We start from the raw sequence: 20,221 nt of genomic DNA on the forward strand, positions 1-20,221 counted from the left end.
ATCCTTCTTAGCTTAGCTTTTTCTCTTTCTACTACTACCTTATACCCTTATACTTTTGGGGGGGAGGATCCAACCTACTGCTATGCCCTCACCCTATTAACAATACAGTATTTATTATAAACATGGCTATGAGGATGGTATGCATATTTATTTACTTTGTATACTCCCCCAATTACCAATTGCAATTGGAAATGTTATATTGGTATGTAGCTTTTCAAAATAAATGCCTATTTATTTAACAAGTTATAAATTTTAAAAAGACAGGAGTTTAGGGTGAATGTTCTGTTTTGCTAAGCTGAATATTATCTTTCTGCCTACAGAGGAGGGGCAGATCAGTAAAGGGGAGCAGGGCCTGGCTCCAGAACTTTCTCTATTTGACCCCATAGGGGACGCGGTGGCGCAGCGGCTTAATGATGCTGAAAGTTGCTGGCCAGAAATGGTCGACGCTTCAGCGGTTCGAGTCCAGCCTTCACGTTAACAGGGTGAGCTCCTGTTTCCTCCCCAGTTCCTGTCTACCCAACAGTTCGAAAACTCATGTGAGTAGATAAATGGGTACTCTCACTCCGGTGGGAGGAAAAATGCTGGTGGCGCCTTGCAAAAAGGAGTTGGGAGCAGTTGCTGGTAAGCGTGAAAAACTGGGCGCGCCCAAAAAGGGCGCGAAGCAACGGAAACCCTGCCTCCTGCGCTCACCAGCTGGGCTCTGCTCTAGGAAGGAGGCTCTGGCAAACCACTTCTGAAACACCTTGCCTTGAAAACTGCAAAGGACTTGTCCAAAGCAGTCGCTGCAGAGTCGGTAACGACTGAGCGCAGATTAAAAACAAAAAAACAAATTTTATAGACCACTAAACTTCTCAAAGTCTCCTGGGGTTTACAGTATTGAAGTTAAAATATCAGTAAAAACAAAGAGATAAAATCAATCAAACTGATAAAGCTATCACTGATCCTAGTATTTATAAACCAAGAAACAGTTTTCTAAAATTAAACACCCTGGAGAAAAGCTCTATCTTAATCTCCTTTCTGAAAACCAACACGAAGGGTCCTAGTCAAATATGTGGTGTAGCCTTTTTCCAAATGACAGAGCTATGATGAAAAAAAAACCACTAGACTTCTGCCCCCCTGAACTTCATACATAGGGGGAACCCTTAATATCGCTACATGAGATGTGCAGACAGAACTGGTTTGTTCTATTTAAAGAAGACTGTCCTGGAGACATCTGGGAGCCAAGCCAAAAAGTGCTTTATAGATCAAAATCAACACTTTGAATTGTATTCAGAACTACCGGAAGCCAATTCAGCATCCACAAAACCAGAGTTAAATGGCTGTAGAGGACAATTCATTTTACACTAACTGTAACTTCAGAATAGCCTTCAAAGGCAGGAACCTTAGAGCCCATAACAGTAATCTATCCTACAGTTGATGAGGATACAAGTTACTGTTTACAGGCCTCTCAGTTCAAGTGGGGCCACCACTGGGTACAATCCAAAGTTCAGCTGGACCAATTCAGGGAAGTCATGGAGATCAATAGCTATTAGCCTTGTTGACAGTGTGATTGCTTCTGAAGGCCATCTGCTGGGAGACTAGTGGGCTTCCTTGTACAGTTGGTTTGCTACTATGAGAACAGACTGCTGGACTAGAAGGGCAGGGCACCTCTTATGTTTTAATGGCTCCTTAGCCATCACTTTCACCTGCCTATCTGGCAGCAGCCATTAAGTCTAGGATAAGCCCCAAGTCATGGATCTGCCCCTTCAGGGGAAGTGCCACCTCATTCTGCCACAACCTGGACCTGACAGAAAATTAGATATACAAGGATTCAAATTCAGTTTGTTCCTTCCCATTCAGTCTCTCACAAGCACCAGGTCAAAATTGCTACCACATATCTGGTTCAGTCTAGGGACTAGATGCATACGATGTAAACATCAGCTGATAATACATCACCTCAAACTGATGGAATTATCTTTCCCAATCACTTCATGTAGAAGATAAAAAGCAAAGGGGAGAGAGAGATGAATCCTGCATAGTCTACAAGGGAGAGGCTGCTAATGCAAGCTCTCTTTCCTCTCCCTGCTAACAGGGACTGCCCACTTAGGAAGGAATGTAACCTTCCTAAGGAATGTAATACTTTGTCCCCTACTCCCACTTTTCATAAGCAATCCAGAAGGCTACCATGATTGATGGTATTAAGGATCACTATAAAAATTCAAGGTCCCAATAAAAATCAACAACCAACATTCTGATTCATGCCTTTTGGTGCAGCTTACCTAATTTCTCTCAGTTGTACTCAAATATTTTCTGCAAACATTTTCTGTATGCTGGCAGTTCTATACACATTTACCTCGTAGTAATCTCACTCATTTCTGAGGAGACACCCATAAGATTGTATTTGCTCTTTAATAGCAGATTCATTTGAATTGAAACAACAAGATAAAGGAATTCCTAGTGAGATACAATGTGGTTTTACTTGTTTAAAACTGTATGCTGTCTGAAGGTATATCTGATCTTTTTGTATTTTATTATGATGTTGTAGCACAGCTCCTTACTTTAATTTGATTGAATACTATATTGAAATGGAATCATTATCTTTAGAGTATACACATTCCTAAGAGGAGCCCGAGTTGTGCCAACAAATTATATACAAACATTAAAATGACCTTTTAGACATTGTCAATTCTAAAAACTTTACCCTAGTTTAATTTATTTTATAATTTTTTAAAAAACAGGATGCAGTCCTATAATCTCAGTGATTTCTGAGGAAGCATATATAGGATTCTATTTGCTCTTCAACAACATAAATTAAAATGACAAAACAAAGGAAAAATCTCATACAGAAGTGCACTTTAACATTTTTGGAAGGAAGCTGTATTTTGTCTTTTCTTACTCCACCTCAATCAAGGATTTAGAATGGGACAGAATTGTAACACTGCACCCATACAAAATTAGATAAAATGACTAAATTGAATGCGACCAATAACCTGCTGCTCCAGTTCAACAGGAAGACAGATGCAGCCTGTTGAACTGATGATTCCAATGCCGGAAGACCCACAGTGACAGGTTATAAATGTCTTGTAATACTGAAACCACTTTAGTCACTGCCCAAGCTACATCTGCCTGGGCTTGATGCATATTTTGATACTCCCCACTTCATTCTGACAATAAAAATAGCTGATTGGCATCTTTTAACTATTTTTGTCTTGTGTAAACTTCTTATATTTCTGAATGTATATTATAGCCAGGTATGCATATATTAATCATAGAACTCTTACTCAAGGTCCTTTATTGTTCTTTTGTCCTACCACCAGTCAGCTGCAAGACTTTGTTGCTCCTTGTGCTCAAGCAAAAGTATAATGGAATTCTGCAACTTCCAGTTTCTGAAACAGGTGATAAGCTTTTCCAACCTTTTGTAAAAGATTTCTCTTATTTCAGGTGTGGAGGTGCTGCTGTTGCTTATACTATCAGGGCTAACTGACAGTGATGTCTGCTTACTGCCACTCAGGTTGAACTTCAGATACTACCATAAAACCTTCTCCCTAGATAAAAAAACATACCTGATGTATGGTAGCAATTTGATAATTTATGGTTGCTGTTCTACTAATAACTTAATTTTTCCTAATACATTTAGTATGAATTTCTATCCTGCCTTTATCAAATCAATAACTTTACTACAATCCTTCCAATTCTTCAGAAGTACTGTATACAATTTTATTTAACATCTATAATTTTGGACGTACAACCATTAGGAGTAGATAAAAAACAATCAGGAAGATAAAACAAATAAGTAGTTCAGGAAGGAATTCTGTTAGCTTTCAGCAATAAAAATAGCTCCATGATCATATAACAATTTTCTGAAAGCTCTTATATACTTTTTATATATGTAATCTAAATATATACAGAAAACTCAGAATGAAAAAAAAGACAAGATAAATGAAGAACATGTTTATTGAAGGATCCACTATCTAAAGCACTAAACAGATACGAGCCAAACCTAATTCATTCATGGTCTAAATTTAAATGCCAAGTCTTACAGTTCTTCTGCAGTGCAACCCTTACAAGAACAAAAAGAAAGTCATGTAGAAATCCACAAATGTTAACTTGTTTCACCTCTTCTGCTCTTTCCATTGATTATAAAGAAAGTGTTGGCTGCTTGTTCCCCCTCTACCAAAACGCTTAGCATGCTACCAGTATTTTAAATGTTTCTCACATCTGGGAACATGATCTCTGTTATCCTGTCATCTGATGACGAGGAAACAGCTACTGTGATCCCAGCCTCAAGGAATGTCTTCAGTTCCCTTAAAGGACAGTCTTTAACTCAGAGCTATGTTTATCCCTATTAAAAACCACAGAAAAGATTTTTAGAGGTCACTTGATCCTGACAACCTAATGTTCTCAACTACTGAACATTCTTTTAGCAGGCCTCTCTGGCTTCTGAGATTTCATCAGACATTACTCAAAAATTCTCAAATATACTTTTAAAAGTCACCGAATCTTGCTTTAAAAATGCATAAATAAAATTGAAAGCTGAGTTTTTAAAGAAAGAAATTATGGTGAAACCTTGTTAATTAATTAAATTTAATTAAATCAAGGTTTAATTTAATTAATCCTTGGTTTAATTCACCCCTATTTAACAGATTTTGGATACAACAGACCAAACTTCTACCCAGATACCCCTATACCCTGTAATAACAGACAATTCTCTCTGCATCTCAAGTAGTATAAACAAGGCAGTTAAATGTACATAAATTTTACCTTAATTCTGCAATATCCACAGCAATTTATGTCTTGCACTATGGCTTCATGATGCAAATCATATACAGTAAATCACTGCTATGTCATACTTCCTTATTTAATGGACATTTAGGTGTAACAGATGTCCTCTGCCCCAGATGGTCCATTAAAATAAGACTTCATTATAATATGTACAATATCTTGATATTATACATTTTTAAGATATTTCTTGCTGAATCTTTGACCCAAGTTTGGACAATAATATCAAGGCCCAGGAAGGTAAATTCCAAATAATGTAACCTATGAGATACAACATCACAGTCCTTAAGAAAATTACCTCCTTGATTCCAAAAGAAGACCATTTTCTAACTAGCTACAATTTAAGCAGTCAGAAAATGCATATTTTACCAAACCGATCCGAGACTGCAATGATAAATTTTTGCAACTTTCTAGTTCTTCAGAATAATTATTTCCACATACATTCTTAACAAAATTGTAAATACCTGTATTTATGAATGATGGCATTAAATAATTTCCCATCTCGCCAACAGGTAGTGAAATTTTCACAACGAATTCCAGCATAACCTTCTGTTATCTGTTGTGTCCAAAGAAGCAATCGCTCTTTAGCAGACATATCCTCTGACTCTCCAGTAACATGGATATCAGAAATCTGTATGAAAATAGGATTAATTTCATTAATTAATACAGAATAAAATTACTAATAGCAATACAATCAGCTGTACTTCATGTTTTTTCCCACTTTACTAGTATTACTATCCATCATTACTATTGAAAGTGTCAAGTGAAGTCCAAGTACAACTGTGATCTTTTGGGGCAAAATCTCCAAATGGAAAAGATACCTCAGCAAGAAGCTCTGTAATATAGCTGAATTCATTGAAGTGCCTCCACATTCACAACTGTATACCCACTCTCTTTGTTTAGTGACCAAGTCCTGTTCCAACAACCAGGTTGTTAAGCAAAACTGTTGTTGAGTAAACATGAGAGAGATCAAGACCCAGAGAGAGAGAGAGAGACTGCGAAGATCATTGGTTGCTGCCATCTCATTAAGATAAAGTTCTCTCATACAGCTTTGCCAGTGTTACTCTCACTCTGGCATGCGTTGTTGTCAGGTACACAAAATTTGGTTGTAAATGCGTGCACTGGTCAGAAAATGAATTTTTAATCACTGTTTATTACTGTCATATCTGCAAATAGGCACTAACTGAAGTGGTCACTAAGCAAGGAATGGTGTACTAGGAAAATGTATTAATTCAATTCTATCCTTGGGTGGTCCCTGCCACCAGGAGTGGCTGGGAGTCAGATTGTCCCTGCATTTTCAATTATTATTATCATTATTATTAACATATGGACCCTAAGCTGATTACTCAGCAGAGGGAAAGCACAAGGAAATCCTACTGTTGGGATCCTTAATTAAAGAGAATAATTAAGATAAAATACATTACAGCAAGAGCAAACAATAACAAGGAGCAGTAGGCCTAAAGAATTAACTGGAACATTATCTTATGAGAGCAAAGCAATAGGAGCAATGCCTACATCCTATGTTAATAGAAAGTAAGAAAAAAAATTGAGTAGTATTTTCCTGTCCTGCTAGAAAAACCAGGGTGAACCACTACCCCTACCACTCACCACTGAAGTTTTTATAGAATCTTTAGATGATAGTGGGAGAATTCCATTAATTTCTATGGTGGAAATGAGTTCTTTGAAGATGAAAGAAAAAGAGATTCTGAAATATGTAGCTAAGAAAATCATTTGTCTGTAGAGATTTTACTACTTTAAAATATTCAAAAGGATTTCTTGTTGGAAAACCAGATCACTTCAAAGCCTTCCAGCCTGCAGAAGCTAACAGAGCAGGATAAATTTTAGATCAGAATTTTTTTTACCTTTTTATTTGCTAAGTGACAGTACTTAGATGACTACAGTTGATCTCAGATCAGATTTGGTTAGTACTTGGGTGGAAGATTACTAGGAAATTTAGCGTTGAAGGCTAGACTGACAAATTGTAAAAGCAACCCAGCAAAAGACAAGGGCAAATCATTTCTGTACTGATGCCAAAAAAGCTGTATGAGTAAGTCATCAGAAGTCAAACTTCTCTTAAATGAGCTTTACTTTTACCTTTATATGTACAGGGAGATTTAACTTCTGATAGACATCCAAAGTGAACAACAACAAAAAAACCTTTCCTCTCCCTCACTCCCCAACATATATTTGGGAATATGCAGTCCTTACTGTAGGAATAATGATCAAATACAGGATGTCTGAATCAGTTTTAGGGAGCCAGTTTGGTGTAGTGGTTAAGGCATCAGGCTAGAAACTGCGAGACCGTGAGTTCTAGTTCCGCCTTAGGCACAAAGCCAGCTGCGTGATCTTGGGCCAGTCACACACACTCAGCCCTAGGGAGAAAGCAATGGCAAATCACTTCTGAAATCTTGCCAAGAAAACTGCAGGGATTGGTCCAGGCAATTGCCAGGAGTCAAGAATGACTTGAAGGCACCAAAACAAAACAAAACAAAACAGAAAAAAATCAGTTTTTGTCTGAACGACACCTTGCCAGGAGTCAACATTGACTTGAAGGCATAGAGCCAGTTTGGCCTAGTGGTTAGGGCATCAGGCTAGAAACTGGGAGACTGTGAGTTCTAGCCCCACCTTAGGCACAAAGCCAGCTGCGTGATCTTGGGCCAATCACATGCACTCAGCCCTAGGAAACAGGCAATGGCAAACCACTACCGAAATCTTGCCAAGAAAACTGCAGGGATTTGTCCAGGCAATTGCCAGGAGTCAAGAATGACTTGAAGGCACCAAAACAAAACAAAACAAAACAGAAAAAAAGCAGTTTTTGTCCGAATGACACCTTATTACACTCCTAATTATACATTCATCAAAGAAAGACAGTAATGCATATTGTAGTGTTCATCCTGATCTCCTTTCAGCCCTCTCAGCCATATAAATCAATGGAAATTAAAATCCCTTGAACATTAACACTTTCAAAATCAAAAGCACTGAAACTCCAAGATTAGACACACCTGAAGTAATCCTGTAGGAGAGTTATTAAACCAATGTACTCAACTAGACCACATGTGTATTCTACAAAATGTATACACACTTTCCTTTCACTTACACTTTTTAATATAGTTAACAGCAAAACTTTCCCCCTATATTCTGACAAAACCTGAACTGAAAGATATATCCTTCTGTACTGTTTAATGTGATAAGAAGTAGACTAAACCTTTGGCCTACTTTACAGCTGAATGACTTTCAACAACTGTGTACATCGGAAACAACACAGAAGATCCAGAGCGCATTTGCTTTCTCTCCATAACTGACTTTTTTGGAGGCAGCAGAATTCTCAAGACTGTCAGTTACATCTGCATTGACTCATGGAAATGGCATGCGCCAGCAACACAAACAAAATGAAGGAGAACAAAATCTTGTTTTAAATTGCTGTTGCTGAAGATTTACTAGCCCAGTATTGGAAATTTACTAGTTCCAAGCCCAGACTCACAAAGTGGATTGCACCTCCTTATGTCTCTAAATTACTCTTCTCCCTGACACCTAGTCTTCAATGCACAGGGGTCACCTTTTATCTTCTTTCATTCAGTGGAGGATATGATCATCAAACAGAGCTAGGTCTTCCAGCACTGAGAACAAACAGCAAATGGAAAATGTGGGAGAATCACACTACACCACTTTGCTTCACAGGGAGAAAAGCCATCACTCTTTTTCTACCTCTAGAATTCTTATATCTTTGCACTCTGCCCAAAACAATGCTCCAAGCTAGGAGAGGGGAGGAAGCTGGGTGAAGAATTAAAGCCTAGTTTTTCTTTCCCCTCCCTCTCTAGTCCCACAGACCTATGGGAGAAAAGGAAATATGTCTGTGAACAATTGGTGAGATTAAAAAAATTTAAATAAAGCTCCTGCTTTCTGCTGATATACAGGATTGCTTGTGCTAACTCTCTCCCCTCCCTCAACTCTTCAAACCTCACAAGAGTAATAAAACTGAAAAGTAATTCTGCTGTGTAGACAATCCTTTATATAATTCTTTCTGGTTGTTTAAGATAATCTTCCTCCTAGCTTACTTACTGGGAGCTAGGCCTATGAGAGGGATTTGAAAAGGAGCCTGTTCTTTCAACAATCATGATTCCGATAAGCTACTTGAAATGTTGAGTTTTTTCCCATGGAAATCTGGGAGGCATGTGATTAAATTATAACCTTCAGGACAGCAGTAGTAACTCATATGTTGTGTAGCAGTGTCAAACAGAAACCTCTTAAACGCAGAGAAAATTGTCTTAATGGCAATAGCTGTTCAACAGTGTGGATTGCTTTGGAAGGTGATGGACTCTTATTTGCCAAAGGTGTTTGAACAGAAACTAGAAGGCCATCCATTGGGGACGCTGTAGTTATGGATTCCCATACTGGGCAAGTGGTTGGATTTTGTGATCTCCAAGATTCCTTCCAACCTTTACATTCTGTGATTCTAAATCTATAATCTACCCTGATGTATCCTGAAGCAAAAGGATAAAAAAAAAAGCACGTTTCTCTCACTTGCAGTAAAATGCTGTACATGTTCCTAATAGACACGGTTGAGAAGGGAGAAACATTGAGGAAGTGTTTTGCAACTCAGAGGTATCTGAAGGGTAGTTTAAACAAGGTAATAAATCTTTGCTTTGATCAGTCCATCATAAACAATGCACTAATTCACTGCTGCCAACCGAGACAGGATTCAAGGGTTAAGGGTTAAGTCACAAGGAAAAGATTCAGCAAATCTTTTGAGCAAAGTTCAAAAGGAATGGCTATTCACTCTTCTTTAGAAAGGCCAAGGCCCAAGATATTTACCTCATAGGAAAAGACCATGCTAAAAGAGATATGCAGTTTGAAACACAGAAATATGTATTACTGAAGAACTGGGTTTTTTTTTGTTGTTGTTGTTATGTCCATACAAGAACAGGGATATTTCTCACTTTGGAATTAGATGCATGTAATTGTTGCATGAAGTACATTTAATATAGTGTATTGTGTATAAAGACTAACAGTACAGGAATAAGTGAATTAGCACATTTGAAGAAAAAATGGTGAGGTACTTTACCCCAAAGGAAGAAAAGCCTGCACCTTACATTATCCTACAGATGGAAGTTTGACAGGGAAGAAAAAACTTACTCCACTGCATATTGTTGGCAAATTTAAGGAAAAAACCCTCTCACTTAAAAATTTATCTTGGGGACCAAAACCCTAGTCTTCCTTTCACATATACATTATGTATGACAGCAAGTCCTGCCTGCTACTTTACTTTCATATGAAGTGATGAAGCTTAATGAGAATGGTAACAACAGCATAGCCAGAATCCCCCAAGCTGAAACTTATACAAATTTGGGATGTACATCTTTTGCACTGTACTCACCCTTACATAAAACAATGTATCCACCAAGCTCACTGCACAGAACTTAGCTGAAAGATACCTCAGGTATAACAAACATAAATATTTTTAAGAGGACTCTTCTCAAAATTATTCATTTTATGTCATTTTTCAAAATAAAAAAAGCAACGGAACCATGTCCCAAATCTCAGCAAAACACAATTATGATTTATAATTTGATGGAATGTTCAGCATGCAAGAGCCAACATATGTTTTGCTAACCTAAATTAAATACTCAAGACTTTGTTCTTTTCTATTTTTGCCTGTCAATTTACACTGTGTTAATTCTGTAGCATATTTACCTCGCTCCTGGTGTGTAAAATAGCATCAGTTGCATTTTCCACTGAAAAAGGCAAAGATTCAGAATAAGGAAACACTTGCTGTGGACATCTCTGAGTGTGAAGTTCCAGTGGATGCAAACTGTATTTGTTTTTCCATTCTGAGGCATCCCCCACAGTTCTAAAATGATCTTTGTTTAATGTATTTTCTCCACACTGTTTGCTTGCATCAGACTCTTTTTTCAAATGAAACAGTTCTCTGTTTTTCTGGAATGCTAACTGTCTTAAGATCCCATCACAAAAATATTCCTCCTCCTCTTTTTCTGGATTTATCCCTATTTCATTCAGCAATGTTTTTCCTTTTACTTCTGCCTTACCAACACTCCCTTTATTAACAGCATCTCTGGTGCATGAATCACAGATGGCCTCAGTCAGTAGCTCTGCTTTAAGAAGATCAACTGCAACTTTGCTACTCACAAGCAGGTCACTTCTTTCCACCAGAGTCTTCTGTGCAACAGGCTTGTCCAGTGCCACTTCCCTGGAATATTTTTCTCCCTCTGTAGAATTCTTTCTTTTGCTTTGCTCTTTTCCACTTTTTTCTTTACTCTTTTCAGGGGGCTTTTCATCCCATTTCCTTCGTGATCTTCTCCTTAAGAACTTTTTTCCTCCAGGAGACTGTTTTGCAGGACTCAAAGGAGCTTTTGCAGGATCCAAACTCTTTTCTTCTTTGTCAGTCCTGACACATCCACAGAGATTCCCCATTTGGCTGAGAGTGTCTCACAGCTACACAGATGCTGCCGTTTCATTGGGCTGACATGAGCGAAAACAATTTCCAGATAGAGATACAGACTTTCTCCTAATAGCCTGATTATCTTTTAGCCTGCAACCCCGTCCTCAGGATGTAGCCATCTTGCTTATGAGAAATGCATACGCAATAAATGTTGTGGCACTGTGCCCAGGCTGGGCCTGTGTCTGATTAGACACTAAGGCTTATTTCTGGCCACCAATCCTCTTAAGCAAACATCACAGCCTCAGCACTAAACTGGAATGCCAACAGCATTCTGCAGAAATGACATAGCATATATTAGCAATAAAAAGCCTTGTGTAGATTTGAACTTTATCTCACTACCAACTGAAACAAAAAGCCAAAACTGGTTTGAAACTCTTAACCAGCATTTGAGTTGAAGAGCAAATGCCATTAGGCATAAAGACTTGATTCAAAAGACAACTTATAAAATCTGGTCATCAATAATAATGTGAGATCGTAATAGAATTTCTCCTCCAAGGAATAAAAATTGCAAGGATTAAGAAAGTACTACAGTTCAAACAAAAAGATTTTAATACCTGACCCTGGTCAAAGCTTCTGCAAGAAAATAATATCATATATGAGGCTTGGAAAATTAGCTGTATCCTGAGTGTGTTTCAGCACACTGCATATGCTGCCTTGTTGATGGATTGGGCAACAGCATGTTGCCTGGCAAGGTATTCTCTAGATTAGAGGTCCTACCTTGCATAGAAAAATGTGAGCCTGTTTGGGGTATGTCAGGAGAAAGATCAAAATAAGTTGAATGCAGAATGGGATAGCTAAGTGTGTACAATAAAACAGGAAGAGGTAGGTATAAGAACGAACGGGTGCTGAATGAATGTGGATTGAATAAAAACATGGCTGACCAAGTACAAAAGAAAACACTGAATTGGGTTGGTCATACAGAGAGAAAATGAGGATCAAACCACATAATACATGGAGGAGGAGTGAATGGGTCAAGTGGAAGAAGAAGATTGAGAAAGTAATCGTCGGATCAAGTTGATGAAATCCATGAATAGACAGGTGAGAAGTTAAAGAACAAAAGGCAACAAATGAAGTACTGTATGAACACAGTGAAAACAAGAATGGTTTATGAGGACAGAATGGAAAGGCACAGTGAAGGTGTCGGTGTAAACTAGTTTTAACTATGTTTCTTCTTTCTTTCTCTTATCTGACTGCTCATATTTCATTAAACCACAGAAAACTGCAGTTCTTATACCTGTTATCTTGGAGTCATGCACATGCATATAAAAACCTGTGGGCACTTTTTAGACTTGAAAACAAAAACAATTTGGGGAACTCTTGATTTCTTTTTAAGACAAATTTAGAGCTCACTGTCTTTGTTGAAGCAATTTGGTTATAGAGGCTTGTAATTCCTGGTCATGTGGAACACTCAATTGCTGTGAGCTCATTCTTTTCATAGAGAATTACTGGATTTTATATTTATGAAGAAATGACATAAATACATAGCTACAAATTGAGCAGAGAAAATAATTTCTTGTTCAAAACCAAAGAAGCTTATAGAATTAAATCATATTCAGGGATCCACAAGAATTTGATGTATACATTTCTATGCAAACTTCTCGTGTGTCTTAAAATTCTTCTTTTCTGTGCATGTTGTCTGTGATCTCCACCTAGCTTTACATATACATACATATAAACATACATAACCATTACACTGTTCCCTTTTGAGGTAAACAGTGTTATGCAGAACACAGAACTTATGCAAGCGGCATCCCATTCTCACAATCCTTCAGAAACCTTCTGGTCTTCCCCAGGTCTTGCAAGAATGGGATGCTGGCTCCAGGGAAGGAAGTAGAGGCATGGCTTGCAGAAGGTATGGGACATGTGGCTTCGAGAAGGAATGGGAGGACGGGACGCCAGGTTTAAGGAAGGAATGGGAGGATGGGATGCCAGCTTTAGGAAAGGAACAAGAGGCATGGCCTGGGGAACAGCAGGGCGTGAGGCAGCATTTCTCAGTGGCAGCAGCCACTGGGGCTGAAGTCGAAGCCTGGGGGCAGTGGCAGCTGGCTGAGACTGCTGAAGGGCTCGGACCTCTACTTCAGCCCCAGCCTCGGTGCTGCCGCCACCACTGCTGAGTGCTACTGTGCAGGGTGGCCAAAAGGGCATAGGTAGGGAGGAGATAGGTAGGTGGGTGGGGCTGCAGCACCCCTAAGGTCGTAAGTGCAGGAGGGCTGCCAAGTGCCCAAATTCTGATCACATGACCGCGGGGTGCTGCAATGGCCTTATCTTTGGGTACAGGTCATAAGTCCATTTTTTCAGAGCCATTGTAATTTCGAACAGTTACTGAATGAACGGTCAGATAGTGAAGACTACCTGTAATGTAGAAACTGTTCCTGTATCATTATGCACCAATGAAAACCCTCTGTCAAATTCAACACCCACTAGCATAAAATATGGTCTTATAATTCTGAATGCTCTCTGACTAGATGTCTCACTCTGCCCCATAACATATAGCATTCTAGTGCATTATGTTGGTGAAACAACCCCCAAAACTCACCATCATTGTTTCAGTGTAATTTACAAAATGCATAATGGGAAAAAAAATGAGACCCCAAATATTCACAAAGGTAATATTGTGAATATCTTGGGGGCCTTCCAGCACACATCTACTATTTTGTGTAATAGCAGTAATATCCAATGAAATAATGATTTGGTAAAGAAAAGAGAAAAGCCTATCAAAATTACTTTGGCATCTACTGGTATATCTCATTACTTAATTTAATATCCAACACTAAAGACTAAACACCAAACACTAATATACATGTTGTCAGCTACCTGATAAAACTGTCTGTACATGTATACAGAAAATTAAAGAAGAAGCTCCACTAGAGTGAACTAAAAAATGAATGAAAATTGCTCAGAAATGAAGAGATTTTTTTTCTTTTTAAATGCTTCTCCTATTTCTTCAATACTCTAAAAATAATATGAAGATACTATTATTATTCAAAGAAGAGTTCTAATGTTAGACATTTTCCCCAGCACATTTTTATTCAAAATATATGGGGAAACCTTAGAAAAACATACAGATTAACTGTAAGATTTTACTTTGTAGACAAAGAATGAAATGGGAATATGTAATTCTTAGATGTGAAGAAGAGGCCATGACTATCCAGTTCGTTTAGCATCTTATTCTAAGGACTTGGGAGCAAGGAGTACAGCAAACAGGTAATTAAATATTTTATAGACAGACAAAATGGTCTGCCCAGGAATGTGCTCTTCTGATCTGTAACGGAAGCTTAGGAAGTCAGGAACTGAAACAGCAGACAGGATAGAGTTGATGGTTATATTTATAGTTTCATTACTTCTGCTTATTTAAAGTATAAATGGAACTATCATTCCATGCTAAAGCCAACAGGACTGATATTCCCTTAATGTATCAAATGCTTCCCTTGAGAAAAAAGAAAAGCTTTTGCTTCTGTAAACTGGCAGGATTCTCTGTCGTTTTCTAGTGAGACAAAGCTGTCATTTCCCAGTTTACAATAAGTACTATTATGTACACATGTACAATATATTCTATTATTCTTTGTTCCAGATTAATTGAACAACTATCATGTTCAGTGCTCTCACTTCCACTATTCATCTTTCAAGAACAAAAAACAGTAACATCAACAGGAAGGCTTAGAAGATCAGTATAAATTCCTAATTTATAATCTATACTAGGATTTCTCAAACTGTCAACATCTGGAGATTATTTTATCTTGATTAAAACCATTTTGCTACTTACTCTTAAAAAAGTAAATTTCATGCCAATTTATGTACATTTTTTATGATTTATCTATTTGATATATAGCCTAGGTTTGCTCTGGCAAGCATTCAAGGTGGCTAGCAAAATTTAAAATAAAAACAGAATATAAAAAGTTGAAAATATATACGTTAGAATGGCAATAAAATAAATATTGAAATCATACTAACATTTAAAATCCTGGCAAAAGGGCTGAGAGACTGGGGATCTCCCAAGGGAATGCCAGAAAGCAGAGACTTAAACCACAGGGACATTCAAAAGGGCCTTTCCGGCTGTCCTTAACAACTGCACAACTTCATAACAGGAGAAGCGGACTCATAGCCACTTAGGGATTAAAAGGTCAATGCCAACACCTTCTATTGGGCACAACAGGAACTGGCAACCAGTGCAAATCTTTCAGTACAGGCACTATACGGTTCCTGTACCTTGCATAGCTGGCAGCCTAACTAAATACGAGATGCCTATAAATGTACAAATTCCCAGGTTATATAACAGCTTATTCAATAAAGAACTACTGCTGTCTCCTTTATGAAGGGGGGAATAATCTCTCTTTCAAGGACGGACTGATAATTTATCTTAACCAGGAACTATACCCATTCTGGATGATTCAATCAGCCAAGACAAGCGAGGGTCAAATATATATACAGAGGCCCTCAACTCTCTACACACCCTCTACATATTCACATCTTTGAGATCTACATTCCAAAAAGAATCTGCAATCGCAGGATGAGCAACTACCAAAGTTATATCCCTATGGCGTGCCCCAACTCTGAAGACCAAATTTAGATAGAACTCTCCCACAAAAAAAGGCACAAGTTGTTCAGATCATGCTCCCAACTGTTTTAGTTCTCTGTCTCAACAGCCTGGAGAAGAAAATGATGTACAGTACAGAAGGGCAAAGATGCTGCACAGTACAGAAGGGTAATGCTGCTCTATTCTATGTGGATGCAACAGAGAAAGAGAACTAAGCCTCCTTGACTGGCAAGGAGTTCTAAAATGGAGGCTTTTATTACTCCATTCACAATAACAGTCTCAAAAATTCTTCGATTTGGTTCCAGCTGATACCCCATCCAGTTTCAACTCCCTAGTAAACTAAAAGACCTGACTTGGCTTCACAAAAGGGAGCAGGATGCTCAGGATTAATGCTGTTAATGGTCTGGAAACCAGGACAACGAAAATATCACTAATAAAAGTTGTAAGCAATTGCCCAAGCATTTTCAGGTAATCATCAGGATCAAGGCACTAAGCGATTACAACAAACAATTTAGCAAGTTTCTCCTCTCTTGCACAGCTTTATACTGGCCATCATTCTAAAACGAACCAGGAAGTGATCTGTCAATGACAACAGAGACACAGGACTCCTCTAATGGACAAAACCTTTCATGTGCTCAATCAGAGATGGAAATCTTGAGATCCCAAATTTTGGGGATCTCCCAAACATGCTACCAATCAGTAACTTTTACTGTGATGTAAGGAGAACATTAAACATGTAAGTAAAGAGCAATCAGGTTTGGGACTGGCACTGGGGAGTCCCAGGTTTAAATGCATCCTGAGCCAAGGGAAATCACTCTCTCACAACCTAACCTGCAGTATGTCACAGGGTTGTTGTTGTGAGGAAAATGGGAGAAGAGAGTGTTCTGTATACTGCCTTGAGCTTCTGAATGAAAGATGAAATATAAATCAAATAAATCAAGTAATTTAATTACATTTTAATGTAAAAGAATTCACATCAAATTTAATTTTCTCTTCATCCCATCCATTTTTTGGAAAGTGGCTCCCAGTATACCACTCAAAGGAAAAGTGTCCACTTCTGTACTAAACAGTATAACTCACCTGCTCAATATTCCATGCTCTTCTTGCCCAACCCATCAAGCCTTGGGATTGGAATATATTTATAGGCAACAGGTTACTAGAAGTTTACTATACTGTAGCAATATTCTAATACTGTTTCTGTCACTACACTGATTATGTACTGTAGTAAAGCAAACATTAAAGTAATAGCTGCGAGGGACTATATGGTAAGAGACAGCAACTTAGCTGTTGCTGAGAAACCAAAATAAACCATGGCTATTAGGAAGGCCTAAGCCTTCCTTTCTTTCAAGTTGCAGTCTAACTAATGAAAATCTAACACTGAAGGTGGCCTTCCAAAAACAGTGAAGACCCTGTTCTCCAATGCCAGGCTAATTGCCACTAGTTATTTAGTTACATACCATCAACTCAAGTTTAAATCCTGCTACTGTTGAAATAATAACAGCTCTATTATTCATTCTAAGATCTTAAGCAAATATTTGCTTGCGTAAGCAATTGTCTTTCATATGCTCACTATGAAAGCTGAATAATGTGAAGGAACATAAGAAAGAAGAGACACACCTTCCAATTATGGATCTAGATGCAGTTGCTAAGAGTATGAGGGACTGCAAGATGAACCACTCATTCCACCCTGGCCAAAATAAAGGCAGACTGGTCCCTCGAGGTGATGTTCAGTAAGCAGTTATTCACATACTTGGAGATACAGTGAAAGTAGATGATGAATTAGCAAAACTTGACAAGGTTGAGGAAAATAGAACACAGAGGGTAAAGTGAATAGAGAGGATTAAACCAATTGTTGGAACCTTTTTGGAACAGGTACAGTATGTGTTAGTACCAAGGACAGGTCAAGATGGTCAGCATTTGTCCATATGACAACAGGAATTTAGCCTTACTCAATGACATCTTTGAACTAAAGCCACTGAACATACTATTATAACTTTGTATCACAGGACTGTATCTTCTCAATACCAAGGATACTGGAAATTTTCCATGTATGGTATTGACAAAGGGTTCACAAATTTTAGATTACGTGGTAGTCAAAACGTGGGCTTGCCAATTAAATCTAAACCTCACACATGGATGGAAGAGAGCTTATTTCTGCTGTCTTATCACACTAAGGATGAGATTCCCAAAGCATTCCAAAGTACACACTGCCTTCCCAGAAGAGACTGGGAGCTAGTACAGCAAAGACAAGGGTCTGATCCAGCACTCTGTTCTTTGGAGCAGTAATGAAAGGTAAAGACTAGCCACACTGCATGACTTCTATGAAAACCTTCACTCATTTTAACAAGTTAAAGAACACAGGGACTTTCAAATATGCCAGTAATGAATGCTTGGGTGCAACAATGGGTGCAACAATGCTTGCTTCTTCACAACCATATTTCTACAATAACTAATAATCCTCATACAGGAAACTTTAGAAACAAGTTTAAACTATGGAGTACAACCTTTAAATAGCTTTTATGTGTCACTGGTTCCAGTAAAAGATATGAGCACATTGTCTTCTTTGAGCATCTCCTTTGACATGACACTGCTTGTGCATGCAGATATGGACAATCTACCAGCTGAGGAAAATAACATCAGACCTAGCAGTCAGAAAGGCATCAGCACTGGTCATTTGGACAGAATTCTATCAACATAAGACAAAGCCAGTCAGGCATAGTTAACAAACAAGCTAAGCAAGAAGCTTTCATTCATCTTATACCCAGCAGTTTATCAAAACACATTCAAAACTGAATCATTTATAAAGTCCCTGGAGTGTGTTACTACTTTATAGGTAGTCCTTATTTAGTGGCTGCCTGGTTTAGCAACCATTCACAGTTACAACGGTGATGAAAAAGGAACTTTACAACCAATTCTCGCATTTACAACCTTTGCAGGTCTGTAAAGGAGAGGAAAGCTGATGTACAATCACAAACATAGTTGTGGTTTCACTTAGCAACTGCTTCACTTAACAACTAAGCTGCCAGTCCCAATTGTGGTCGCTAAACAAGGACTACCTGTACTCTGGAAATTATGGGGAACTACAAACAGATATTACAACAACTCTTTCCATCCTAACCTCACAGAAGTGCAAGTAAGCAAATAAGAGGGGAATGGAAATAGCAAACATTTTAATTACAGACCATGGCTGCAACTGGATCTCATCGACCTAATAATACCTGGTTGCAAGAACTAGTAGTACAGTACGCAGATAATTTAACAAGAGGCAGTTCCACCTAAAACAATTTATGCCCTACGTTCAGGAAAAGCTTTTGCAGTAGAATCTCCATCAATGCAAAAGCAAATTTAGCATATTTCACCATGTGTGAAAACTTCTAGCAGAACCTTGGAATTCTAATGATTAAGTAGAAATTCAAAGGGCTTTGTCTTTAAAAATGAATGGGACAAAAGAAGATGAGGGAATGAGAAATCCAGCCCAAGACTGAGCTACTATACCAAACTGCAGTAGGGACAATACATAACAAAAGGAAAAAAAGAAGTCTATACAGATACAAATGGACAAGGTCAATTCAAAGTTGTCTTGTGATACATCTTTCCTTAACAGAAGTCAAAATATAGCTGCACTTTATACAGTTTGAACCTCTCTTTGCCTTTTTGCAATCTCTTAAGACTGTAATACTCCCAAATAATCAAATTTAGATTGCCTTAAATTTTATCTGAAATAAAACAAAATCTAAATATTACATCAATGCCAAAGAATGCCCAAACTATCGCACAACTGCACTCATTTCACATGCTAGCAAGGTTATGCTCAAAATCCTACAAGCTAGGTTTCAGTAGTACGTGAACTGAGAACTACCGGATGTATGAGCTGCGTTTCGAAGAGGCAGAGGAACTAGAGATCAAATCGCCAACATTCGCTGGATCATGGAGAAAGCATGAGAGTTCCAGAAAAACATCTACTTCTGCTTCATTGACTATGAAAAAGCCTTCAGTTGTGTGGATCACAACAAACTGTGGCAAATTCTTAAAGAGATGGGAGTGCTAGACCACCTTACCTGTCTCCTGAGAAATCTGTATGCGGGCCAAGAAGCAACAGTTAGAACCGGTCAAGGAACAACCGATTGGTTCAAAATAGGGAAAGGTGTACGACAAGGCTGTATACTGTCACCCTGCTTATTTAACCTATATGCAGAGTACATCATGAGAAATGCCAGGCTGGAAGAATCACAAGCCGGAATTAAGATTGCAGGGAGAAACTTCAACAACCTCAGATATGCAGACGATACCACCCTAATGGCAGAAAGCGAAGAAGAACTGAAGAGCCTCTTGATGAGGGTGAAAGAGGAGAGTGCGAAAGCTGGCTTGAAACTCAACATTAAAAAAACTAAGATCATGGCGTCTGGACCCATCAATTCCTGGCAAACAGAAGGGGGAGAAATGGAAGCAGTAACAGACTTCATTTATTTGGG

At 38.3% G+C, this 20,221-nt stretch overlaps 1 protein-coding gene across 22 annotated transcripts in view; it reads right to left on the minus strand.

Moving 5' to 3' along the window:
• The window catches only part of DST (dystonin), a 342,419-nt gene that overhangs the window by 199,412 nt on the left and 122,786 nt on the right, over window positions 1-20,221 (minus strand). For 21 of the 22 annotated variants that reach the window (XM_025177748.2, XM_088137258.1, XM_088137206.1 and 18 more), the window contains one exon: window positions 5,223-5,389. In XM_025177748.2, the coding sequence (XP_025033516.2) occupies window positions 5,223-5,389 (167 nt within the window). Of the gene's footprint in view, window positions 1-5,222; window positions 5,390-10,449; window positions 11,203-20,221 lie in introns of those variants that run through there. The other variant, XM_088137239.1, reaches the window with a different exon arrangement.

This window comes from Python bivittatus, unplaced genomic scaffold (assembly GCF_059951505.1).
Source record: "Python bivittatus isolate LINGU-HERP-01145 unplaced genomic scaffold, Pbiv_v1 ctg000020_np1212, whole genome shotgun sequence".
Classification (NCBI taxonomy): domain Eukaryota; kingdom Metazoa; phylum Chordata; class Lepidosauria; order Squamata; family Pythonidae; genus Python; species Python bivittatus.